Raw genomic sequence first — 27,344 nt, 5'->3', positions numbered from 1 at the left:
GTAACGCATTAGTTCACAAAAACATTATTTTTGATTGGACCAGACAAGGAGACCAATCAGACCACATCTACATTGTCCTGACCGGTCGTCTTCGATCAGTCATCACCAAGGAGAATGGCAAGAAGGAGTTGGTGGGGGAGTATGGGCGGGGGGAGCTGGTGGGGATTGTGGAGGTGCTGACCGAGGCCAAGCGCACCACCACCGTCATGGCTGTCAGGTAAAAACAGCAACCTGTAACACCTCTAGTGCACTCTGTGTGCAGGGTAAATATTAATCTTCTTACAGTATTTATTGTTTTCAAAGCAAAATGTCTGGTGCAGGAGAAAAATTAATACATTTTTGGTATTTTTATCAAAAAGGGGTCGTTAGGTTATAGCTTATTTCACAGGACTATATTATTTTACCTACATGTACATGTATTAAATGATTATGATATAAAGTTATGCTGGGGGGGGGGGGGTTAATTTGACTAAAATGTACATCTGAGAGCAATAATTAATATCAAAATGGTTGATTCCTATTACAGAGACACAGAATGTGCCAAATTACCTGCAGAATTGTTGAACCTGATAAAGCGTAAATACCCACAGATTGTAACGCGACTGATCCACTTACTGGGAGAGAGACTCCTTGGACAACTACAGACTAAATCCACCACTTCATTCCCAATAGCAGGTCAGTTCTGGACATCTTTCTAAAAAATTTATCTCTCAGTTGTGCACTTTTTTCAGGTGAACACGTTTTTATGAATTCTTGTATAACCATCTGAAATCTATTGCATGTATATACAGTACAGGCAACGCGGATCCCATGTTTCCCGCGCCCCGTCACGGTATAAACACATCGAGGTGATCGGCCAGGTGAGACAGGTATACCGCGTTCCCATCACGGTAAACTCATCATCTACCTGTCCCGCCACGGTAAAATTATCGATGGAAAAGTATCGTATACAAGCGGGAGTTATCTCCCCGAGTGACAAATAAATTGCGTGTTTCTTTATATTAAATGACGATATTTAACTATATTTTGACAGAGATTATAATCGAAATACTTTGAGTCTTTTTTACTATTTTTTTTTAGTTCATAGCTATTAAATAAATTATTAAAGTATTTAATTTAATACTTGTGCAGCAATTGCAAATAAAATATTTTCGAATCCATTATCATATTTTAAGAAGGTCGTTAAATTAAAAATTATCATTGAAATGATTTAAATTGCCAATAAAATCATAAATGTGTACGCTGAATGATTGTGTTTTCTTAACAATTAATTGGTCCGCCTACATTTGTATTGTTTGTTGCTGAAGTCCATGCGTGTCAACTAATGATTAGCAAGTGATTAAAAATTAGGGCTTCCTATAAAATTACCAACCCGGTATCTTACAAGATCTTCTACGTGAAAAGAACATTTTTTGTGAATTCACGTTTTAGTGAATTTGTGTTGCGTTACTTTAAGTATGGCTACAAATATGTAAACCCGTTTCCCGTTTTCATAACTTTACCCCGCCACCATGACTGTCGAAGTTAACTTTATTTGACTTTAGTCCCAATTGTTTTACACAAAGGTGTGAAACCATCGCACTGACAGGAAACCGCTCTACGCTTGAACGCACAGAATACACAGGAATGAGACAGGTAGATAATCTGTGTAACGATTGACCAAGAAGAATTCTACATATTAAACAATTTTACTAATAGTTATATCAAATAATTGATTCATTTTACTGCGTTCTTTAATCGCTAAACGTGTTTAAGATGTTCCTTCCCGCAAAAAACCTCCTATATAAACTAAACGAGAGATAGAAAAAAAACACAACAAATTTAACTTTCCAAACACAGTACTAGTATATCATGCATCACGAACATTATAAAAAAAACTTAACTGTTAAACATACTTCTTATTTTCTTTATTAAAAATAAAACTAATAGAAAGAAACTTTATCATGAGGGGAACACGTGGTAGAGCTAGCGGGCTGATTTGATTGACAGGTGCAGCACGTGGACTCAAATCTGAAATTGCATGATGGATTCAATCACAGTGTACCATATTCTTTTTATGGATACTTATTTTATGAATATTTAGTATTGGATATCAGTATATTTCACATAAGTGTACGTTAAATTACGCCTAAATGCCTCTCTCTCTCTCTCTCTCTCTCCCTCTCTCTCTCTCTCTCTCTTTCTCTCTCTCTCCAGTAAGGTGTTGTGCGATTAGACGAAGCCGTAAGCGATATAGACTTTTTCTTTTGTCGTGAATAGGTGTGGAAAAACCTCAAGGGCATGTTGTTTTCTACCCTGAGTTTGTTAATCACTACATGTATACACAGAAAATGATCGTGACTTAAACTTTATATGTATACACAGGAAACGCATACTGATATAACACGTTATGATTCCACTGGGACGTATATACGTCCCTGGATTCCATGTGCTTTAACGCAGCACCAACTTTATATATGAATGATAATTTTATTATTGAATGGAAAAATAGATTTATTAGTTGATTCCCGACATTTGTTCATTTCTCAATTTAAAACATACACATGTATTGACAGTTTTCGGTGCTATGCGTGTCAACTTATAAAATGAGAAGATGAAATTGCTCTGCATTCGTACGAGTTAATCTAATGAAAATATTTAGTTTTAAGATTGTTATAAAAACCGGATTATCAACTAATAGAAACAATAACTGAATAAAGCACGTCAAATACAAAGATATGTGTTCTTATTTACACATCACATAATTTAACAGCGTAATACTCATGTTATGTTGTAATTCGAATGTAGTTTCCGATCTCATGAAATTCTATTTCATAAATATGATTTACTAACTTTATAATAATATGGACCACAATTTATTTACAATGCAGCTGTTATGCTTAAATCTGAAGTCGCATGTTTGACGTGGATTTACGCGACCCGCATTGCCTGTAATGTACAGTACAGGTAAAGTAACAACAACAAGCAGCAGCAGGAATAACGGTAAATCACACCGTCGCGGTGTCATCACGGTCGCAATCCATACCGCGATCAAAAACCGCGATGGTGTATCGCGGGAACGATAAAATCACTGTGACGGTAACGCGGGCCAATACGGGATCCGCGTTGCCTGTACTGTACATGTACACACACATATATATATATATATATATATATATATATATATATATATATATATATATATATATATATATATATATATATACACACACACACACACACACACTCACTCTTCTTGAAATGAACCAAAAAAATCCATAAATGTTTTAGAAGGACATCTACATTGGTGAAAGAGGAATTGTAAACTTATGTTTGTTACAATGAAGTCTGTTTATTAAAATGACTGCATTTTATTATGCATTCCTTGTACATGTATTTGCTTCTACAATGTAGATCCTGTTGTTAAAGACCAAACCTCCGTTGGTAACTTAGCTACCGTGGCGGTCCTTCCAATCAGCAGAGATGTCCAGATAACAAGTTTTACACTAGAGTTACAGCATGCTCTACAAGTCATAGGTAAACTACAAAATGGGGAAAAATCATTTTTTTTTCAAAACTCTTACAGTACCCCTCATCTGTTAAAATGTTTCATTATTTATAGTGACGGTATGGTCATGTGTTTTATCTCCCTAGGCTCCACCATGAGACTTACCAGTGACATTGTTAAAGAAAACCTAGGGTCAGCTGCCCTGGACAGGTAAAACTAGTCCACACACTCTAATTTAAAACCTATTTCATGTTTCCAGTTTCAACTTAATATATTGATGTAATTCCATGCGATGGTTGATTGCAGTGTGAATGAGTTTCGGCTGCTGAACTGGCTGGGTCAGCAGGAGGACACCAACAGGATGACCCTGTATCAGTGCGACTACACCCTGACCAAGTGGACCAAGAACTGTATCCGACAGGCAGACTGTATCCTGGTGGTGGGGCTCTTTGAGGGGGACCCAGCTGTCAGTGAGGTACATCCAGGGATAATTAGTAGATAGAAAATTTATCAGGGATGTAGACAGTCATTGATAATTTTGTAACCTTTGATTACATTTTCCTTATAAAATAACTTAAGTTATTTGATAAATTATTGACCTTGAAAAGTGTTCTCAGTAATGTACAGTTACTGTAATTTTCTTTCTAGTTCAAGTATAGGTATGCATAAGTGAAAACTAAGGGCTGTTATGTGTGATTTTGATTGGATTTGTGATGAGGGGAAGTTGTGAAAATAACAATCTTGAATTGCAGACACTGTTGAGATCTATGATATTCATATTGTTATCAATTATGCCTAGATTGAGAAGCAAATGGAAACCATGTCTGTCAGGGCACAGAAAGAATTGATATTACTTCATCGAGAGGATGCCGACACCCCTAAAGGGACTGTGGAGTGGCTGAATGCCAGGGGATGGCTGTCATCTCACCATCACATCAAGTGTCCGAAACGAGTCTTAACAAAAAGGACAGAGGCCAAAATTGTAAGCAGGATAAACCCCTAATGGTTCTATTTTTACTTGAAGTAATTTGGTCACATTTATTAAAAACTTATTGATAATTTGAAATTCTGAATGATAGATTGAGTTGTATAAAAAGCACATGGAAACAAAAGCAGACAGGATGTCGGATTTCTCACGATTGGCTCGCTTCTTGACAGGCACTTCTATCGGAGTTGTACTTGGAGGAGGAGGAGCTAGGTACTGTAAATTCCTAATTAAACGCGAGGAATAAATATCCGCGTAAAATCGCGAGAAGCATCCTTTGCGGATTTAAAAATCTCACCATTATTTTCTTAGAGTTGAAAACTAAAAGAAATAAGGAGAAAAGTTCAGAGTTCGCGATTTTATATTCTCGCGATTTGATACAAACCAGCGGGATCGCGGAATTAAGTTCTCGCGTAATACATGTATAAGGAATTTACAGTATGTAAATTCAGAACTGATTGACACCCATACTCTATAGATCAATTCTTCATGTACATGTACTTGCACATATAGTCTACATTTTTGTTATTCAGGGGCCTATCACATGTTGGTATGCTGAAGGCTTTAGTGGAAGCTGAGATTCCTGTAGATATGGTCGGTGGAACCAGCATTGGAGCATTTATAGGGGCCTTGTATGCGGACAGTGTCAACATGAGCACTTTCGGCCAGAGAGCAAGGGAGTGGTCTATTGTAAGAGAAACTTCCTATGTATTCCACTTTAATAAAAGCCAGGAGGGCATTTTATGATTTATCTCTCTTTTGTGCTTGCAAAATGAAAGAACATAAAGTTTTGGGCCTCTGTATGCCATGCTTAGGTCTTTTATGTACATTTATACATGGTTCTCTTAGATTTTATCTAAAAATCATAATTTTGATCAGGTGTCAGATTTGTTTTTAAAAAATAAGAAACAATAAATGGAACATTATAAGTACAAAGTCAGCATGGTTACTACATGCATCAAATACCAGTAAGAGTATTTGTATGGATTCATTTTCTCTTGTTTCCTAGAGTTGTTTATTTTCTGCACAGAATATTAATTGTTGTTTTCCATTTCAGGGCATGACATCTTTGTGGAAGAAGATTTTAGATATAACATACCCAGTGACTTCAATGTTCACAGGTAGATCACGAAAATATAACATCTTATTTATTTTGAGGCAAAAACATAAGACGTTATTCTCATTTATGAGTACGCACATAACAAGCAATTATATATTGCACAAAAGCCAACAATAAATAAAAGAAATCTGTGTAATGGGAAAACTGTTGATGCATCTCAACATTTGTGGCATAAAGTCATCTTTGAATGTATAGTATGGTTATTGATTGCTTTACAGGAAAGGCTTTTAATGATGGCATAGAGTTTGTGTTTGAGCACAGGCAAATTGAGGACCTCTGGATTCCATACTTCTGCATTACAACAGATATTTCTGACTCCTCAATGAAAGCTCATACACATGGTAAAGCTCCAGCAGCATTAAGTCTTATATCTTATGGAAAAACAATTTTGGTATAAAGTTTGTCATCTGGATAAAAAAACACAAAATTAGATGTTGACTTGTGATTGTCTGCATATGTATGATTTCCCAAAATCATATTTTTTTAAATGAACGATGATATTAAATCAAGCTAAATATTTATCAATAAATTATTAAGGTTTCTTAACTGCGAACTCTTGTCTCAAATTTAGTATCGTGATCCATGGTTGATCAATCTTGTCATTGTAGTTCAGTAGCTTTATTTGTATTGCAGGCAGTCTGTGGCGTTATGTGAGGGCCAGCATGTCCTTGTCTGGTTACCTGCCCCCAATGTGTGACCCAGTTAATGGACACCTGTTGCTGGATGGAGGCTACATCAACAATCTCCCCGGTAACACACCAATACAGCTGTTCATGCAGCATTGATTTGTATTGGATTATGTGCATAACTATTGTATTGATAAGTTATTAACCTGTATAACGAAATAAATTTCATTCAAATTAAGTGAATTTTATCTCCAAAACATGTATATAATTACGTTAACAATTTATGCATGTAAATTATTAGAAATATTAAAAATATTCTTGCTTTAAATCTGGTTTACAAAATAATTTCACATACAATGTGGTAACCAATTGTATGTTATTAAAGCTGATGTGATGAAGGCTAAAGGAGCCCGAAACATCTTTGCTATGGACGTAGGGAGCATTGATGAGACAGATTTGACCAACTATGGGGACCACTTATCTGGGTGGTGGCTACTGTGGAAGAGGTGGAACCCCTGGGCAGCCCAGGTCAAGGTAAATACATGTACCTGTTTATTTCTATATATATGTACTTATTCATATCTGAATGATAATTGTATTGCACTTAGTCTCCACTTCATTCACTTTATGCATATCCTAAACTTTCAATGTATATTTGATAGTTTTTCAGTAAGATAACTTTATTTCTGTACATAATTAATGTCTTTGGTTTGCCAAAAAGACCTTTATGGACCCTTATCCTTTTAAATGTTAAGCGAATGTTTTGTGCATGTAGAGTAAAAGTTGTTGATTTAATTGCCAAGGTACCAGACATGGCAGAGATACAAACCAGACTGGCCTATGTGTCGGGTGTGAGACAGCTAGAAATGGTGAAGAACAGTGACTTCTGTGAATACATCAGACCTCCCATCGATAAATACGGCACCCTTCAATTCGGCAGCTATGATGAAATCTCTGTAAGTTGATAGAATTTCAGAAAGAATGTTGGCATTTTATTCAACCTTGATAAAATTTCAATAAGAGTTTCTGCACAATTAAATAACTTAGGACACCTTTGAAAAAAAATATGTGTCAGATGTTCCGAACCCCTGAAAATCCTGCATCAATCATTGTTGACATCACCGTGGGTTTGTTACAGGAGGTTGGATACAACCACGGGAAGACCTTAATGAACGGCTGGATCAAGGGGGGCCTTATTGATGAATTGTTCAAAGACAAGCACTCCGATCACTTCTCCAAGTGCAACATTCACAAGGTTCAGGTAAGTACATGAGTCACACCAGAGAAAACAGGTTTTTACAAGCTGAAATTTTTGACTTTCTGAGAAATTGAATGATTTTTCATGAGAGAACATAAATAGGCATTATGCCTGCTGTTCAATCCATTTTAATGTATCTATATACTTGAATAAAATACTTCATAAATTAAATTAAATTAAATTAAATTGAATGATTTTTATTTACAGTTATTAACATAGTTACATTTTGAGAAAACTGAAAATATTTTACATAGATTTTAAAGAACATTCAAACGAAATTAAAAACAAATGAATAACTTCTTGTGATTTTACAGACCCACATGCCTGCCATGGCCAAGTTTACAGATCTGGCAGAGCTAGTATCCCAGATTGAAAAACCCAAGCATGGAAAGAAGCCCACTTTCTACACTGAAAATGATGACATCTTTGAAGAGGACTCAGATGGTGAGGGGATCTTTGTATAGTACTGATACTATGGCTTAAAAAACACCAAAATATGTCTTTACTAATGTTCAGGAACTGGAAATTGGTTTTACAAATTTGATGAGCTCTAAATAAATGTAAATAATCTATGATATAGTACAAGAGTTAGTGATTTACATGCTTCTTGTTTGAATATGTATAGCATGAAAAGGCAAGTTATGACCTGCATCTCGCTGACTGTGGAAATATTTTTCATGATGTCAAAGTTTCATGGATTTATGATCCCCCTGGGAGTGATTTTCCGTGTATGCAGTATTGAATTGTGAGAGTATCCATCTGGAACGCATGGCACCCAGTATCATTGAGGAATAATGTTACTTAAAAAATTTCAGATTCTTTTTCTGATGAAGTCTTGTTGGAAGAGGATGAAGAGGAGGAAGAAGTTGATGAAAACATGGAAGATTACAAACCAACCGAGCCTCCCCCACAGGTAAGGCCCATCTTTCAGTTCAATACTATTGGATCATCTAACTGAAAATATTGGTAGTTCTTTTTATGATTGCTTCTCTTAAACAGCAATATCATGCTATATGCTGGTAATTTTTAGCTCACCGTGACAAAGTCAGGGGGAGCTTATGCTATACCCTGACATTGGCATCTAGACCTTGTTAAAGTTTTTGGAGCAGATCTTGTATCTAAGTTATTACTTGTACTATCTTCATAAAACATGTGTGCCACATAATGTAATTGAAAAATATATAATCAAAACATGTAATTATAAAAAATTACAGTCAAGGTTAATGACAAATATAGTTGATGCAATACATAAAAAGTACCATGACCTTTCAAATAAGAGAGATAACTGCAATTTAGAAAAATAATTTCTTATCAAATTTCAATTCAAAAGATAGGCCTATAGAGGTTTGTCAAATAATGATTGTGTACCGGTTCTTTTCAATGCAGAATATTGGAAAATCATAATCAAATTTTAACAGGTATGTGAAGTGTATTCATAAGGGCTATGACTATTTATACATGCAATCCATACAATACAAACATTATAATTGATCCATGTGAAGCAATGATTGTGATACACTAGATATATTACATGTATAACTATTGTAAGTAACATTCCTTGCATTACACATAATTCATCATATGCAATGCTTTTTATAAATATACTAGTAACCATTGCATTAGTACACTTTCAGTGACACTCAGTGGCCAAAACTTCAATCTCTTGGTCAAATTTGTTCCCATTTTTTCTCCCTGTATGATGTAGCAAATTTCCTCTTAATTTCTCAAATCTTGGTCTCTTGAAGTGCTTGTTCTTTCAAGGTAAAATCCAAGTCCTATGATTCTCTCAAACTTTTGATCTCTTGAAGCTTTATCATTCCATGATGTTTGAGGTAACGAGATTCACCTGTTTTTAGAATGTGCTATTCATCTAATTTATCAGACATTGCCTTGAATTGGCATATACAGTAAAACATGCTCATTATAAAGTCCCAGGAATGGGCAATATTACTTCGTTATAAGCGTAATTTGTTATATCTGTCAAGTTTTATAATAGAGTATGTTACAAAGAAACTGGGCGCACAAGATTATGAGTTTGCAGTAATCATCGACACAAATCAATAGTGATTTAAATATCTATAACCTTGAAAGGCTATGTACAGGTTTGAACAAATATAATTGATTACTCAACCTATTTATGTCGAGAGTTGAAGTAAATGACTATTCCGGCTATTAAAAAAACCTCACATGCTTTCTAAAAATGGCATTGAGAGGGTAAATCGATAACTATAAGTTATATTGGAGATGTTAATGCATACATATTTTAATTCAGTTATATCTTATATCTTAATAAACTAGTTATAAGAACAAAAAATTAGTGTTCATAAGGGAGAAATCAATAATGACAAATTAAAATATACTGGTATTCTATAATTCAACATGATGTTATATCAACATACATTTAAAAAAAAAAAAAGTTGAAAAAAAAAAGGAAGAAAAGGAGTCATCAGTAGGATTTGAACCCAAAACACTGCATGTTTGCATGTATTCACTAATTGAGGATGAAACCATTGAACCATGCGTGACTTCACAATTCGTGGTCTAAAGTAGTGTTTTGAAACAAAAATGTCATATCAATGGACTTTGTTTTTATCCTCCAAAAATATTTTGAAAAAGTACATATGTAATTAGTCATCTCTGTGTCATCTCTCCATTTTTTTTTAAGAAGCACCATTTTTAACTACTGTTAACTAACGATCTCTTTACAAGTTAGCTGGAGATAAAATAAATGTATACACATTTCTTTTGATGTCTTAATTATTAGTCATTTGAGTTGTGTGAATTTACCACAAGGCCATTGAAACATGTAATGCATGCACACTTTGTTTTTTATCCTTTTCAGCTCATCAGCTCAATGCGAAAAAGGAGTTCAGGGGGAAAATCAGTTACCTACAGGCTAGACAAGTAGATATTGGATCTTTGAGGAAAATGTGACTGTGATATATATTTTAAAATGATTATTCTGTGATAACAAGTCAAAATCCCAGTGGAAAACCAGGTAGAACTCTCAAAACTTCAAACCAGTCAAATCTAAAGAGAAAGAGAAGTTTCTTTATTGTATGCACAACTTATTATTATTTGATTATTGTTTGCAGTGCTATGTGTGTGTGTTATATTTATCCTTTTATTGTGCCATTTTATCGTACTGTAAATACCAGCTTACAGCCCACTGTGAGTTTATTCATACAATCATATCCAATTATCCAACATGCTCTGCAATTTTCAATGCAATTGTCTTTGTCAGTGTCTCAATGTACCGACTTTATGTTTCTTATATCATTGTAACTTGTATTTAGATGTGTATGATTGAACAATATGCCTTAAAAATCAGGTAACTGTCAAGAATTGGCCAAACACCAGTGTAAATGTACAATACATGCTTATTTTGTTACTGGTTTAAGAGGGTATTTTTATTTTTGGTTTTGTTTTTGGTTTTGTTAGAGAATTTATTTTCAAATACATGTAGTACAAATACATGTACATGTCTTACCCATTGATTAGATATTACAAATTTTGGTAGCTATCACTTCTAAATCTATATTAATATATGTAAAACTGTATATTCTTCCTTTGATTGCCTTGAGTACTCAGTAATATGCCTGAATTTTAGATTTGAGTAATTTTTTTCAAGAGTTTGGATCCACATTTTTCACAATGTCTTATATTGGTATTCATTTGTGTTGATATTTGCTGATAAGTTATTCTGCAGATTTTTTCCCCTGTCTTTGAGAATGCATTTTATCCACCTGGATTTGTATGTTACAGTCTTGATTTGTTTTTAGCCCTTGAACTCTTCTGGTCAAAGTTTGTATGTCATCTAACTGCATGCATGTACAGGTTAGTTCTGGCAAATCTTTTTCAAATTTTGGTTTTTAATTCTTTTCAACCTCAGAGTTAATGTCTGCCTCCTTTGGGCTTAAAAAGGACACAGAAGATGGTAAAAATTTTGAAATATAAAAATAAATGTAGATCATAAAGAAAAAAAAATATTTTAGAAAATAATAATTTAGAATCAAAGTTTATGTTTATGAAATAGTGCTTTTTTGGTATTAGTGATCTAGGCTTAGTCAAAGTGGTTAGGCCTAAGCTTAGGGCATTGTTGTTCAGGTGAGCAATGTGGCCCATGGGACTGTTGAACCTATTTATTTTGGTCATTATATTGTTAATGTGAGCAATGTGGCCCATGGGCTCCTTGTTTGTACTTACCTGTTTTGGTCATTGTTGTTCAGGTGAGCAATGTGATCTATTATCCTTCTGCAACAGTTATTTTTTTTTTCTGTTATTACCTCAGTGCTATGTCAATCACATTAATAACTACATCTGTATTATTTAAGATGGCCCTGTGTTATATGCATTATTCATGTATATGTCTAACAAAAACAATGGTGTATTTATGTTCACAGTATTTATGAGAAATCAGATGAATATACATATTTTAAAAACGAAACCTTTAAGAAATTCCACAGTAAGCGTTTTTTGCTATTGCTATCTTTAAGGACCAAATTATTAAGTTTTTATGATACATTGAAAAATTTACACCTGTTGTAATTGTAAGCAGGTGACAAATGAAATAAATCCTCTGTCAACATTACTTTGTTATATGTTTCTAACCATTGTAAAATTTGTTCATCTCCATTCTGTGCTGATAAATCTAAGGTCACATGTAAGCAGTAATTGTAAGAAAGTGCTCTACCAAAACTATACGCAAACTCTCATACAATATGGTCAAAGGTTATTTCATGTGCTTCAAATTGTTTTAAAAGAAGTTTTTTTGGAACAGTAAAGCATTATATGAAATCCACAATATGATAAGTACAAGAAAGACTAAACGAATTGATCATCCAATGATTCAGAAAATGTATCGCTTAAAAATCATGTATGCTCATTGGGTAGTTTTACCTACATTCTGGACAGACATCAGAAATCTGTTTCATAAATTTGCATCCTTCTTTGTTGCTAATCAAAAACTAATCATAAATTAAGGCATTAAAAAAAAATAGGATTTTTACAGAAGTAATAAAATTTAAAGGATTTAAACATGTAATTATGTCTTAATCTAAATGTTTATTGACAAATAATTGTCATTTTACAGCAAAAATGCAATTATTTAGTGCCAGGTAAAAAAAAAAAAAGCAAATCTTCTGGGGGTTTCCCAACGCAAGCTGTAAAATTGCAAGCATTTCTTGATCATACATAAACTGACAAATTGCTGCTGGCAATATTTGGACACATACTAGTATATATAAAGAAACAAGACAAATTGTTTGAGCAATATACGATTTAATTACCAGTAATAACAAAACAATTAGTGCTTTACAATTTCTGTATCATGGCCACCTTGACCTACAAAACAAACACCACAAACAGGGGTAAGAAAAACACATTGGGCATTCCACTACTTGTCATCACAGCAGGATTTTGCTGCCATCATCAACAACAACCAGCGTTTTTCATTTCAATTTCTTTTTTTTTAAATAAATACTAAATAAAAGCAAAATGATTCAGATGCACTTTTACTGTGAAAAAAAAGACAAAAAAAACAAAATTTAATTGCTCTACCATGGAGCTATGACAATGAATGAGGAAAAATTATAATTAAACCTTTAGGAAGATTTTTGCTCCCTGTGCTGATATCTCGAAAGGACCTTCTACAACGAATGTAACAATACATGGTTTCAAAATTACCAAACCAAGGCATTTAAAAGCATATCGAACCATATAAAGATTTTTTATAAAATGAAATCAGCTTCAAAACTATTCCATATTCATATACATAAAACTCAATGAAAAGATTACATTACAAAACTTTTCTGTAGTAACACACAAATGATACAATTTGTGTTTACTATCATGTATGTACATAAATTATAGGCTACTAGTCGATACAAAAATCACACTGTGTGTAAATATATGGACATGTACTGGACTTGCAAACCATTCACAGTTAAAATATACTTCTCTATAACAATATGGGGGCTATTATGTTTGAATCAAATTCAAATACAAGAGAAAAAAATCTACCATATAATCTATAGCTAATGCTAATTTGAAAGTTTAACAACATTGCATTTTAATTAGTAAAAATTCATGGTTGTACCGGTAATTGAAATAAATGGAGTTGAGAAGTATGCATGAGACTAACCATCAGAGCTACCTATGTTTTGATGCTAGTAATTGTTTAATACATGTATACATATTGATGAAAATAATTTGATAAATAATTATAATAAACACACATTAAATGCATATAACATACAATACCATTTTGCTGTTAAAACATTATCCAATTTGGATGGAAACATGATGTACCAGTATATACATTACAAAGTCTGGATTTCTGAAGATTATACATGTATTACCGATTTTGTGTTGCTTTATTAACATATCCACACTGTGTCATAGCAGTACCGGTAATTTAATTGGTAGGAAAGTGAGAGTGTGAGCATGCCAGTCGGCCACAAGACTAGGAAGCAGATAGACCAATTGGAAAGGCAGCAAAAGAGAGAGAGAGAGAGAGAGAAACGCACACCGGTAGTACAATCATTTATAATATGGTGTTTATATTACAAAACAAAGCATAATGTGTTTTTCATGAAACAAATACAATTATATATGGCAATTAAGAAATGATTGTGTAGAATACATGTTTACATGCAAATATACTTGTTAATAATTAAAAAACCCAAGCAAACAAAACAAAACCTTCATGGCAATAGTTTTTAAACTACAATAAAGGGACACAACCAATTACATGCGATCAAAATTTTAAAATTATAAATTCTCTCTTATTTAATGTGTACCGTAGATTCCTATTTAAACGCAAGGAATAAATTTCTGCATAAAAACATGAGAAGCAAATCTTGCAAATTTTAAATCCTGCTTTAATTTTTCAGGCAGATGTAATCTAAATGAAACCATGATAAAAAATTATGCATTTGCGTTTTCATATTCTCGCAATTTGATGCAAAACGGATGACTCCCAGAATAAAGAAATCCACAGTACCCACAGAAAGCCCTGACTTTGCAGTGATATGATATGATTCCGAGGAATGTTTGGTAGTCAAATAATATTTTGCTTTTTGAAAGACAAGTTTTGTAAAATCTGTATTCCAAAAGGGTTTTTGAGCAGTGGTAGCACCATTCCTAATATGATCATTTAAAAGAAAAAGCTGAATTACTTGAAAAAATTATAATACCAGGTATGTGTACCCAGATATTTATCACTTTCATGTGAGGTAATAATGTGAATATTCTAAATTTGGCTGTTTATTCATTTTAGCCTTTTTGGCAGAAAGCCGCATGCTTCCACTAATCATTAAATGCCATATGTTTTAAAATAGGCACATTCAGAACTATGCCAATTCCAATACACCCTAACTTGTTGAAAAATGATTTTCCACCAAATATCATGCATGTTAAATATATACACATCATACGTTTACGTTTTCATAATGGGAAAAGAATTACCATCAGCATGATATATTGTGAAAGTGCATGACTGTGTAAGATGGATGAAAATGTCAAATGAGTAAGTGTTTTAATCATGTGTACTTAAAAAAATATGCCTGCAAGAAGTGCATGCACATCAGAAGCAAATAAGCTTAATTCCTTTCCTTCAAAGCCACTGTATGAACTGTATGAGTATATAGAAAGTTGTTTATATTAACTGAAAATCTCATTATAAACAGAGATTTGAAAAGCTACTACCATAAGCCAATGTATATTGATGCATAACATTATACTAGCTCTGTTCAAGGAAAAGTAAAATTATCATATCATAATTGTAAAGCGTAAACTATATTCCTACTAAAGTTATCAACTGGTTCTAAAGTGATAAAAGGCAAAAAAATGCACCACTTCACTAATGGACACAAGAAATGTATCCCTGACACAAACAACTTGCAGGCAATCAATACAGTAGTTCACTGATCACAAAACAAACCATCTACCAACTAACAAAAAATGACCTCAAAAACGAACACATTAATATATCTACATGTATATACCCTGTTTTAAAAATCTGAAGTTTTTATTAATTATATCAAATAAAATTAATTTTTTTTCACAATGAAATGAACTTTAAAGGTACCTACACACGAATTTAGAATAAAATTTTAGTTTTTAATTCTTAATTAATGTATCAAATAGTTTGATTGTGCGTTTTGAATGATTGAAAGAAAATGTCAAGATGCAAGCAAGATACAGAGGAAAGAAGTCGTTATTATGTTTATTTAAAGCTCTAGATCAAGTCTTATATCGGTATTTCTTTACAAATAATGAAAAGTAAAGGAATTACCATTTCTTTTACAAACTAACTTGTAATTAAAACAAGATAATCTGATTCAATGTGTTCATATATAATTTTATCAACAACAAAAAGCAACATTGGATTGAAACTTATAATTCATATGTAAACAATAACAAGACTCAAGCTTTGTTTAGGAAACAAAGATTTCTTAACTCTGAAACTCGCTTGTCTCCATATTAGACATTTAAATTTTGCATATAAAACATCCATATAACCATTCTAGACATTTAGAATGTAAAAATAAATTTAGAAAAAATTAAGCTCAAATTGTGTAAAGTCCCTTTAAAGACCAGGGCTGCGTTCAAGATCGTAGCTGCTACAGAGGGCTATGTAGTTGAACGGTAAGCTAGCCTAGCTTCTATGTAGATATTCGTAGCCAAAATATTTTATGCTAAGCATCAAATTCAAGATGGCCACCTTAGTTACCACTTTGTAACAAACATGAAATCTATTTATCTAGTGATATTTTATTCATCCTTAAAGTTATAACGAATTTTAACATGTATATTTCCGCTTGAAATTAACAAATTATGTCGATGTAATTAATATTTAGTTGAATATATTCAACTTCAATTCTGAGACCTAGCAGCTAACCTAGCAGTCCGTTCAATAGACCTAGATATCTATGACCTAGTGGGTAGGCTAGCTGCTATGATCTTGAATGCAGCCTATATGAACAAGATCAAACTTAATGCAACAATCCTTATTTAGGTAGTTCAGGGCTTAAAACCCTATACTGTAAAACACGGTTGTTATGAAGCGCCAGGGACGGGAGATTTTACTTTGTTATAAGCATAACTCATTTATCTGTCAATTTTACAATATGTAATAAAGTCAAGGGGAATGAAAATTGCTTCACTGTCAGCATCAATTCATTATAAGCGTGTTCACTATAACCATGTTTTACTGTACAAGTTTTGTAATGAATACAATTAAGGAGACCGACTTGAGTTTTCATTGCGAATGTTTTTGTACATTCTAGTAAAATACTGTATTTATACCTTTCATGAAATTGGTAAATTTTTTAATATCTGAAGAATATCCACGATTATAGTAAAATGAATAGTCTATGAAAGTAATGCAAATGTTGAGAAAAAGTGGGATCAACTTGTTGTTTCACAAACAAGGTGTGATTCATATGTGTATAGATATCAGGTGACTTAAAAATTTAACATCTATTACTTAGGTTTTCTCTTCGAGAAGATGATGATCTATGTTCCTGTAATTACATTTGTCACAGTGACTTTAATATTAAAAGTGCTAAATTTTGAACATTCATGCATCTGGTAGAGAAAAAAAATAAATTTTCGCATTAATTTTCTCAATAAAGTAAAGTTCGTTGTACACAAGAGATTATTGGAGCAACTTTTAGTAAATGAATCACTATATTAAAATTAGTCACAACAACATTTCACACTATCAGTATCAGGGAGAGCTAATGTACATAACAGATGATGAGTATATACATATATATACTTTTAAAAATATATTCCCTGTACAGGATAGCTAGATGGTACTAAATAAAAGCATTTTAAACAAAAACAAAGGACAACGAATTGATTGCATTGTTAACACTATGATAATGGCTGTTGTGATTGTCAATTTCCTTCAGATGTGTTTTATGAACAGTGTGCAAATAACAAGCAGATTAATACACCACTGTATCAATCTATTTCTGATTAAGGTGGTAAACTTCTCTCATCAGCTGGGAAATTTCCAAGTTCGGATCTGACTGGAATATTTTACTCATGGTGACAAAATGGCGTTGGTTTAGACTCATCAAGTCTCCAATTCGCAGAACCAACATTCCAAAGCGTAGCTCCCAATTGTTATACTTTTCTACAATAGTTAGAAAATATTTTTAATAAACAACTTATTTTTCAATTTAATAGGTAACCTACATATATCAAAATTTTAATATTCTTTAATGAAGCATATATTATGCAGTATGAGCTCAGATGTCAACCCACAGGAACCAATTTAGGAAAATTGCTTGTTAGATATTGTTCAAAATCCAAAGTTGTTTTCTTCGGTAGAGTCTGAACAAAAACAAATCATACAGATCGTCTGGCTAGCTCACTAAGCTGTTAAGTACACTACTTACAGTGATAAAAAGAAAATTAAAAAAAAAAAAAAAAGATATTGAACAGTTTGGGTGGAATTAGTGTTTTCCCTTGGTATTCAATTACCAGTATGAATATGTGGGAAGTGTTAAGTGATGGTACTTGTACAGTCAATCTAAGAATTATTTATTTAACTCTTAAGAAAGTGCTGTAATAGTGAGAATTTATAGTTGGGAAAGGGGGGGGGGGCTGGTTGGTTGGCATTTTTATCACAATAAGCCTTCAATAAAACATTTCTCTAAATTATCTAAAAATAATCCCAGCTGCTACAACTCTATAACACAAAGAAAAATAGCAAAATATTATCTGTATTATTTAATAGTGGAAAATATATCCACATTAATTTTAGAGAAATTATCTATTCAAACTTACAAGATTTGATCCAGACAATGCATTTGGGAAGAATATACAAAGATGATGCCTTATCTTTACGTGGAACTTACAATACTTAACAGGGATGTCAATTTTACTCAGTTAATTGGGTTAGTCGATAAATCAGGGGTTTTAGTCATTTCCCATTGACATTTCTAATATTTAACAAACTTTAACAAACTTTAAAATACTTACTCTCCTCATATGCCTCTAAAAATGACATGACATATTTTTGCGATTCTTCAACTTTTTCCCTATTCTTTAGATTATGAGCATCTGCAAACATTGGAAAAAAAATATTGATAAATAACTTCATGAGGAGAAAACTAGAGACTTATAGGCATTCCAGATCAACAAGAGATTTCCATCTCACCTGGATTGAAAACCAGCAATCCTGTAAGGCAAGTTAATTCTACTTCATCGAAGGCCACTGTCTTGATCAAATCACCTACATACAACAAGTCCTCTTGAATGGTCTTAAGCTCCGGAAAAAATTCTATAATTGTCTTCTCTTCCGTCTTGTTGTAACCAAAGAAAGTGTACTCCTTCGTCTCGGCATTAAAGATGCGAGAAAAGTTTAATACACCCAAAGAATATATGCAGTCCTGAACGAGGGTAATCCGGTCATCTAGTTCAAGGATTTTGAAAACTAAAAAGAAATATATTTTCAAAAATAAATTTGTTAAAAAAAAGTTTTTCGCCATCAGATTATTCAATTTAACACAAGGGGTATCATTGCCGTTGGTTCCCTTTGGATACAGTTAGATAGTATGTTCATTTCTCTTGGTGCTCTGAATTTATGCCCAAAATAACAAAATACATTATGGATTTGTTCAAACTATTTTACTGTAAAATTGGTTAATATATACTCTGGTGGTAAAGTACACATTTTCTATGGTCATGTAGGTATTAAACATGGGAATGCATAATTTACAACATTAGAGATGTTAGTTATTTACCATATGTGTGGAAATATTTGACACTTTTAAGCTTACAGCAAAACTAGTGTAAATTTCCACAACACGTGAATAACCTCTTTTTCGGTATATGACTATGTTTAAAGAATCTACATATTAGGACTTTGTAATTGAATGGCACAAGTCAAAAACAGTTGCAATGGTTATTTTAGATTTTAATAAGAAAACAGAAATATTGCTTTGTTTTTTAATTACATAGTCGTACTTGATGTTACACGAAGTCAAGGCATATATTTTTATTAGCCACAAAGAACTATATGATATGAGTCAAATTTGGCCCCTTATTATTTGCAATTTTTTAAAGTGTTTCAGGTACATTAAATTGTCATATTATCATATCATAGGAAAGAATTACAGTAAATTAATGATGTTCATTTTAGGGGGCCATATTAGGCCCATATCATATACTTAGTACAGTCCTTTTATCAACAATAGTAGAGATCGCATTTGTGACGTCAAACAATCAGTCTTGAAATAGAGAAAAGACATATACTAAAGTATTTGCTTTAAGGTATTTTTTTTTAATTTTTTTTTTTACATTTTTTTTAATTAAAAGTGACATTTTAACATTTTTAATTTTTGGTCTTAAAATAATGTGTAGGCACATGCCTTAATTGCCTAACGGCAGCTACGCCACTGGTAGTAAGCAATCCATGTTTACCAGTAAGTTATTTTTTTAAAAACAATGCTGTTTATTCACTTTTAAAATTGTATTTATTATATTAATGAGAAACTTATCAAATAATCATATTTTTTAGTTGAGCAAATTAATATTGCTTATTAACAACAACAAATCCTCAACCCAACAAAAAAGCAACAAGGCCAAGGGGCCACATCACTCACCTGAGCAACAATAGCCATAACTCTGATCAAATTAGCATAACAGCATCAAAATCAAAATATCTTGACAATTAAGTACAGTAGACATGACAGATCTTGCACAATAAGATAAAAAATCTTCCGGTTCTTATCCAGATATTTTTATGGTAAATATCAAGCCCCTTTTGTAGTTTTTTTTTAGAAGATTTTTCTCTATTCGTATTTAAAGTCCCCCCTTTGTGGCCCCACTTTTCACATGGGAATCATGGTTTGATCAAACTTTAATCTGCACAACCTGTGTTTTCACACGTTTCCCATCTTTTGACTGAATGCTTTTCCTGAAGATTTTTAAAGATTTTTCTCTATATCTTCCTATATAAAAAAAAGACCCCCATTGTGGCCCCATCATACCCTGGTGACCATGATTTGAAAGAATTTGAATCAACACTACCTGAGTATGCTTCCACACAATTTTGAGCTCTTCTGGCCTAATATGTTTTGAGAAGATGATTTTTAAAGATTTTCTCTATATATTCTTATGTAAAACTTGATCATCCAATTGTGATCCAACCCCACCCCTGGGGATCATAATTTAAACAAATATAAATCTATACTACCAGAGTATGCTTCCATACAAATTTGAGCTTTTTTGACCAAATTGTTTTTGAGAAGATGGATTTCAAAGATTTTCTCTACATAATTCTGTGTAAAACTCCTCTCATTGTGGCCCCACCCTTCTCTCTTTCTGACCCAATGGATTTTAAAGATTTTCTCTATATATTCTTATGTGAAACTTGATCCTCCCATTGTGCCCCAACTCTACCCCTGGGGATCATGATTGAAAAAAAACATGAATCTACACTACCTGAGGATGCTTCAACAAAATTTCCACCTTTTCTGGCCCAATTGAATTGAACAAATTGAAATATTGAATATTTTTTGAAATTGAAAAATACCAAAAAATGTTCAATTATTCTAAATCATCTCCCCTTTTAAAAGGATTTGGCCTTTCATTTAAAAAACTTGAATCCCCTTCACCCAATGGTGCTTTCTACCAAGTTAAGTTGAAATTGGCCAAGTTGTTCTAGAGAAGATGATGAAAATGTAAAAAGTTTATGACAATAAAGACAGACAATGGACAAATCTTGATCAAAAAAGCTCACTTGAGCCTTTGGCTCAGGTGAGCTAAAATGAAGTTGATACATCCTTGTCCTTTTTTATTTGGTTTCGAAACGTTAAAAATGATCATGAATGTTTTAGTATAGTTTTTTTTATTAACCAATTTCTAGGTCAGTTTGGATAATTTGGTAAAGCCATTTTCTTTGCCTTCATCTGATTTGGTATGAACAAAACATAATAATGTGCAAATTAGATCAAAGTTTGCTTTGTGGTGCACTGATCACCTTAAATCATCCATTTCATTTGTCAGTGATGCGGACTGAATGAATTCTAATTTCAATGAGGACTACAGAACTGTACATTACCTGGAAACATTTTTAGAGCTGCCACTAATTCTCCTGACTTTAGGTTGAATGCATTTGAGAGGTTCTTCCAGATTAATGTCTTGTTGAAGCCACATCTTTCTAATTCACTGTACCCACAACCTCTCTATTGATTGAAATATAATAATCAAAGTACTGAAGTACTGACAGGAGTTGATTTTCATTTATTTTAAAATCAACTTATCTTGCGTGGCAATTAGTTTCTAGTCTGTATTTAAATTACGCACTTTTTTATAATATGAATTTTAATTAGAATTTTCAGACAAGAAACCCCATATGAATCACGTTGTAATATTTAAAGATAGATTTCAAACTATGTTAGAGTAATCGAAACAATTCTAAAAATTGTATGGATCCAAGCACCATTGATATTGAACTCCAGTCTCATTCAACCAGACGCTCAGCTTTCTCCGTTAATCTCCGAAAAGCAAGAGAGCCTCTCTGTTTGTCGGAGATTTAAGGAGACAGCCGAGCTTTTGGTTGAACGAGACTATATTAAACTCTGGCATAGGAATACATGAGACTACATAAATATCTAAATTGTTCGTATTATATAAAATCTTACTATTTTCAAAGTGTTTATAGATATGTTTCCTTGAAAAACAATGCTTCAGCATACATTACATCAAATTTTTCTATTAAATTCAAGAACTAAGACTTGTCAGCGGTGATGATTTGTGCTTAGGTCCAAACACCGTTTCACTTTCGATTTGCCAGAGTGACTGCATAGGAGAGTTGATTAAAATCAACTCCCAAAAAATGAAACTATAGCTTGAACACATGAAAAGAAAACAAATGGTAATGAGACTGAGACAGACCTAAGAGAAAAGCATTGGCTTAAGAAATTCTTCTGGTAACGTTATCACACAAAACTGATTTCCATTCAAGACAGCAGACCAGAAGCGCTTATTGGCAATTTTGTCTTGTCCGTAATCAAAGGTTTTAATTAATATAACCCTCTGGTAATAAAACTCAATGAACTATTATTCTCTTCAGGTCAGACACAACAGCAAACCATCAGCACTAATCCTGTACTGAGTTAAAGCAGCTTGCCTAAATTTAAACTGGAGCTGTCACAATAACGATTACAATAATTACGGTGCACGGGTGACCTTGACTCTGGACAATGACCCTAGATCAAGGTCTTAACAATATATATAAGGTCACAAGGTTTTACAAAGTATAAGCCTCTGATATTTCTTTAATAAAAATGGACCCGACATAAAAGTGGAATGGATAGATAAATTAAATATTTAACTATAGATTTTCATATCCCATGGCTTTGTCTTTTGTCAATGGTACAAAATAGAATATATGACTCTACTATGTAAGCAGACTTATCTGAACAAAAGCAAGAAATTAGTGTAACTTACTGAGCCGGCTTTTATCAGAGCAAGATTGATTTCATCAATTATCTTTTTTGTGCTTTCATAAATGGCCTTGGCTTGTTTTTCAACTGCAGGCTGAGGAAGAGAGTTGCCATTGTCCAATCTACAAGGTTCTGAGTGATGGCAATTTCTTTCCCCCTCTAGATCAAAATCCATGGGCTCCTGCTTAATTTTAATTGTAACAAGGTCCAGACTAGCTGACTCTCTGGATTGATCCGACTCCGAGTACTCCACTTCATCTGGATCTGCTCCTGACATTTCTAAATCAGCGTTCACACCAGACAAAGAGTTGAAATCAAGACCTGGATTGTTCAAACTCTGAAAGTCTATGTTACTATTGCTAACATTAGATGCAGCTGAACTCTTGGCTTTTTGCAATTCCAGGTTAATGGCATGTTTGACTGAGTTTGGCTGTCGTCCTATTCTGCTGGCTAAAAACAAAAGATTTAAAAATAATGTAAATATTGTATAAATCATAAAGTTTTAAATATAAACATAAATTTTGAGGAAAAGTACTCGTACTATCAACTTAGCATAGGGCAGCAAAGCAATATGCCCTTCCTTCTTCAAAAGGGGGCATAATAAAATATAATGATAAGTCACAAGGGCTATTTAAAATATTTTTAGACCAGTTCATATACCTTTATTTTCTATCACTGTTTTATATACATAAAAAAAATTGATGGTCCTAATTAGCCATTTACTTTTTGGGAGTTGATTTTAATCAACTCTCCTATGCACTTACTCGGGCAAACCGAAAGTAAAACAGTGTTTGGACCTAAGCACAAATCAATACTGCTGACAACACTTAGTTCCTGAAAATAATCGATAAAATTTGATGCAATGTATTCTGAAGCATTGTTTTTCAAGAAAACCTATTTATTAATACCATGAAAATTGTAAGATTTTAAATGGTACAAATAGTTTAGATATTTTTTGAAGTCGTATGCTTGTATTCATACGCTTAACTTCAATGTACTAGTCTCGTTCAACCAGACGCTCGGCTGTCTTCGTTAATATCCGACAAAACAAAGAGTCTCTCTTGATTGTCGGAGATAAACAGAGACAGTCGAGCGTTTGGTTGAACAAAACTTCAGTCTTGCCTGGATCCATATTATTTCTCAGAAAAAGTTTAATTACTGATACTACTTGCCATGCTAATTCACATATCGCTGATTTTTAAAAAAATGATAATCAATAAAATCAACTCCCGTCAGCACTTCAGTACTTTGATTTTAATAAGTACACATGTATTGTATATCATCTGTAGGAATGATTTGTTGATTGATAAACCATGCAATAATGTTTTTAGTCCATTAAAAATCACAATCTTACTGTGACAGACCTTGATTCATGATATGTAAAATATTTACCTATAGTGAAAGGTGGTTTTGATGTTTACTAGAAAGTCCATGTGCATATTTGTGTCCTAAATTTTATGGCTAAAACTGACCCAACTATTAAATGATTTTATTTGTCAAGATGAATTTATAATTACAGATTAACACTGATCTCAGAAAATAATTTGCTCTGAAGAGGTTATTTAAAAAAATTAAGAAAAGAAGTATATTATAAATTAACCTCAACATTAACATAATCGTAAAAAATACATCATCTCAAAATAGATCGTAAAAAAACATGTGGCCATGCAACTAAAAATGGGTCACAGGAATAACAGTCTTCTCATTTGAAAATGCGCAAGTGTTTTGAATGACAGAGATGATGATCAATCAAACATTTGACTCCAGGTGCTGTGTAATTTACTAGCCCCAACAGTCAAGGATTACAAAAATGTTCACTACATCATCTATTAGGTAGGATAAAACAAAGGAGATAAAAAATTGACTTACCTTCTATAGACATTCCAATGTCAAGACACTTTTGGTAGCGACATGCTCTACATAAATTTCTCGTCCCTGTGGTAACTTCACAGTTCTGGGACTTCGAACAGCGATACTGTTTATTTCCTTTCTCCTTGGCTATCCGTCTGAAAAATCCCTGCAAGAGAGGATCCACAAATAAGTGATAATTACACCCATTTTGTATTTGTTCATACAAGACTATAAACTGTATTAATTACTGGATAGATCTTGTTAAAACTGGTTAAAACAGGTTAAAATCAATAAGCAAACTGGAAGATAAGTCCAAATTTGAAGATGGGCAACCTCTTCAGATCATCGGACACAATAATATTATTTTATTGGCACTCACTGTGAATAAATTAGAACAAGTTTGCAAATATAAACAATAATATTATTTATTTAACAAGAAATGTATTGAAAAGATATGTGCCCAAGGTGGAAGTAGAGACTGAAGATGGTGAAAAAAATCAATTTTTTCACTGTATCTGTATAGTGAGAATGAGCAAAGGGCTCCCCAAATATCTTTCCTTGTCATAAGTAGTTTGATCCTTGATTTTTGACCTAAACTTCAAATCAAGGTCAAAAATACCAGTGAACCAGTTTAGTGTATTTCCTTGACCTTGAGCCTGTGACTTCAAATCAAACTTTTTAAGGACAAAGATACCAATGTACCAAGCATGATGCCTGTCAAGCAAAAGACCCTGATCATATTATGCAGACAATTGTCTTCCTTTGTCCAGGGTAGGTTTACCCTTTGCTTTTGACCTAAAAGAAATAGGGGTTACTAACACTGTTTACCATATTGATGTGTGTCAAGCAAAGGGTACATAATCAAAATACTGAGAGGATAACACACCAGCAACCTCTTTTTAGCCAAGTCATCCTTTACATTGATGGGATAGATAACTGCCACAAAAGTTACATGGTCAAAACTAACTTCAATGATATCAACAACTACAAGGGTCAATAAAAAAATACGAAGACTTTTGCCATAGCTATGTTATTTCATGTCATATAACTACTTAATTTTGTATACATAATTAAACAATTGTATTCAACAGTCTGAAATTAAAAAAGTTAATATATTCTTTTATTTCTAAGAACTATTTAGAATCTAATCCTGCAAAAATGAGGTCATGTCTCACAGTCAAACTTAGTGTTTTGTCAAAAATAAACCATATAATGTTGAAAGTAATATTTCCATAAATTGGAAGAAAATTATAGATCAAAAACAGCTGTATTAAATAACATAGGTAATCACAGACTACAAAGCTCACTGAGTCATCATCAGCATTCTTTTAAAATTATGAGGCATTACTTCTTTAAGATCACCTTTATTGTATTAAATGAAAATCTTAGTTAATGATCATTGATATTCATGAATACTGTAGTGTGGTTTGACACATTATCATATACCATATGTAAAAATATTGTTTGATAATCTTATGTTAATTTCATACGGCATTGTAAGATACACTGTTACTCAATACACTTATATAAAATATGATATTGCATCCTATAATACTATACCTTATTGTGTCATATGATATATCATATGAAACAATATAATAGTGTAATATACAATTATATAATATGACATATTTACATATAATATGACATTGTGTCAAGATATGATATTGTATCATACAATATTACACAGTATTGAAGCATGTTATACATTATTGTATTTGATCCCATATAACAATTTCATAACAAAATATTGTATCATAGGACATCACAATATCTAAAGCAATAGATAGTATGTGGTATGATAGAGTATAAAATAATTCTATAAATCATAATATTGTATCATATGATATTGTATTGTATGATATGAAATATCATATATGATAAATAATATGATATTGTATCATATGATACAACATAATTTGATACATTGTATTTAATCATATAATACAATATCATATGATTCAATTTCATGTGATACAATTTCATGTGATAAAATAATATATCATATAATAAAATTTCATATTATTAAACCAAATTGTATCATAATATAATATTATATATTATGCAAAATTGTATCATATGATACAATAATCATATTTTACAATTATATGTCATACAAACATATATTTTATAATATAATATCATATATTAAACCATAATGATACAATATATTATACTATACAATATTATATCAAATGATGTAATATTAGATATTACAATATAATATGATACAATATCACAATATCAAATCATAATATACATAATATCATATTGCATCATATAATTTTTGTTTACAATTTAACATTATAAGATATAATATTGTATCATATAATACAACAGTGTATCATATCATACAATGCTATATTATAGAAATCATGTTAATATATCATTTAACAACAAACACATCTATCAAGCAAGTTTTTGTAAGGTAGGAGTTTGTTTAGCATCCTTGGTAATGGAGATCAGGCTCTGATGATTTAAAGCTAATATAATCAATGTTGTCCTCAACTCCACTCAACATTTGTGTACTAGTATAATATATTTTCT

At 32.3% G+C, this 27,344-nt stretch overlaps 2 protein-coding genes across 10 annotated transcripts in view; one reads left to right on the top strand and one right to left on the bottom strand.

Annotated features, from left to right (window-relative positions):
• Positions 1–12,067, top strand: part of LOC105320845 (patatin-like phospholipase domain-containing protein 7) — a 29,143-nt gene extending 17,076 nt beyond the window's left edge. For 5 of the 7 annotated variants that reach the window (XM_066088162.1, XM_011418960.4, XM_011418959.4 and 2 more), the window contains 17 exons: positions 44–217; positions 527–675; positions 3,394–3,516; positions 3,634–3,697; positions 3,794–3,962; positions 4,287–4,469; positions 4,567–4,685; positions 5,006–5,162; positions 5,530–5,593; positions 5,811–5,933; positions 6,226–6,342; positions 6,604–6,752; positions 7,022–7,174; positions 7,357–7,479; positions 7,791–7,920; positions 8,292–8,389; positions 10,319–12,067. In XM_066088162.1, the coding sequence (XP_065944234.1) occupies positions 44–217; positions 527–675; positions 3,394–3,516; positions 3,634–3,697; positions 3,794–3,962; positions 4,287–4,469; positions 4,567–4,685; positions 5,006–5,162; positions 5,530–5,593; positions 5,811–5,933; positions 6,226–6,342; positions 6,604–6,752; positions 7,022–7,174; positions 7,357–7,479; positions 7,791–7,920; positions 8,292–8,389; positions 10,319–10,384 (2,161 nt within the window). In that variant the 3' untranslated portion in view covers positions 10,385–12,067. Of the gene's footprint in view, positions 1–43; positions 218–526; positions 676–3,393; positions 3,517–3,633; positions 3,698–3,793; positions 3,963–4,286; positions 4,470–4,566; positions 4,686–5,005; positions 5,163–5,529; positions 5,594–5,810; positions 5,934–6,225; positions 6,343–6,603; positions 6,753–7,021; positions 7,175–7,356; positions 7,480–7,790; positions 7,921–8,291; positions 8,390–8,862; positions 8,895–9,110; positions 9,143–10,318 lie in introns of all 7 variants that reach the window. The other 2 variants (XM_034469131.2, XM_034469129.2) reach the window with 2 other exon arrangements.
• Positions 12,068–12,736: 669 nt separating this feature from the next.
• LOC105320846 (vitamin D3 receptor A) overlaps positions 12,737–27,344 on the bottom strand; it is a 37,380-nt gene continuing 22,772 nt past the window's right edge. For all 3 annotated transcript variants that reach the window (XM_020064308.3, XM_011418962.4, XM_020064309.3), the window contains 6 exons: positions 24,816–24,963; positions 22,951–23,396; positions 21,560–21,683; positions 18,653–18,928; positions 18,475–18,555; positions 12,737–17,623 (listed from right to left, as the gene is read on the bottom strand). In XM_020064308.3, coding sequence (XP_019919867.3) covers positions 17,454–17,623; positions 18,475–18,555; positions 18,653–18,928; positions 21,560–21,683; positions 22,951–23,396; positions 24,816–24,963 — 1,245 coding nt within the window. In that variant the 3' untranslated portion in view covers positions 12,737–17,453. The remainder of the gene's footprint in view (positions 17,624–18,474; positions 18,556–18,652; positions 18,929–21,559; positions 21,684–22,950; positions 23,397–24,815; positions 24,964–27,344) is intronic.

This window comes from Magallana gigas, chromosome 6, assembly GCF_963853765.1.
Source record: "Magallana gigas chromosome 6, xbMagGiga1.1, whole genome shotgun sequence".
In the NCBI taxonomy this organism is placed as follows: domain Eukaryota; kingdom Metazoa; phylum Mollusca; class Bivalvia; order Ostreida; family Ostreidae; genus Magallana; species Magallana gigas.
Note: the sequence above shows the minus strand (reverse complement) of the source record. Positions and strands in the feature narration are given on the sequence as shown.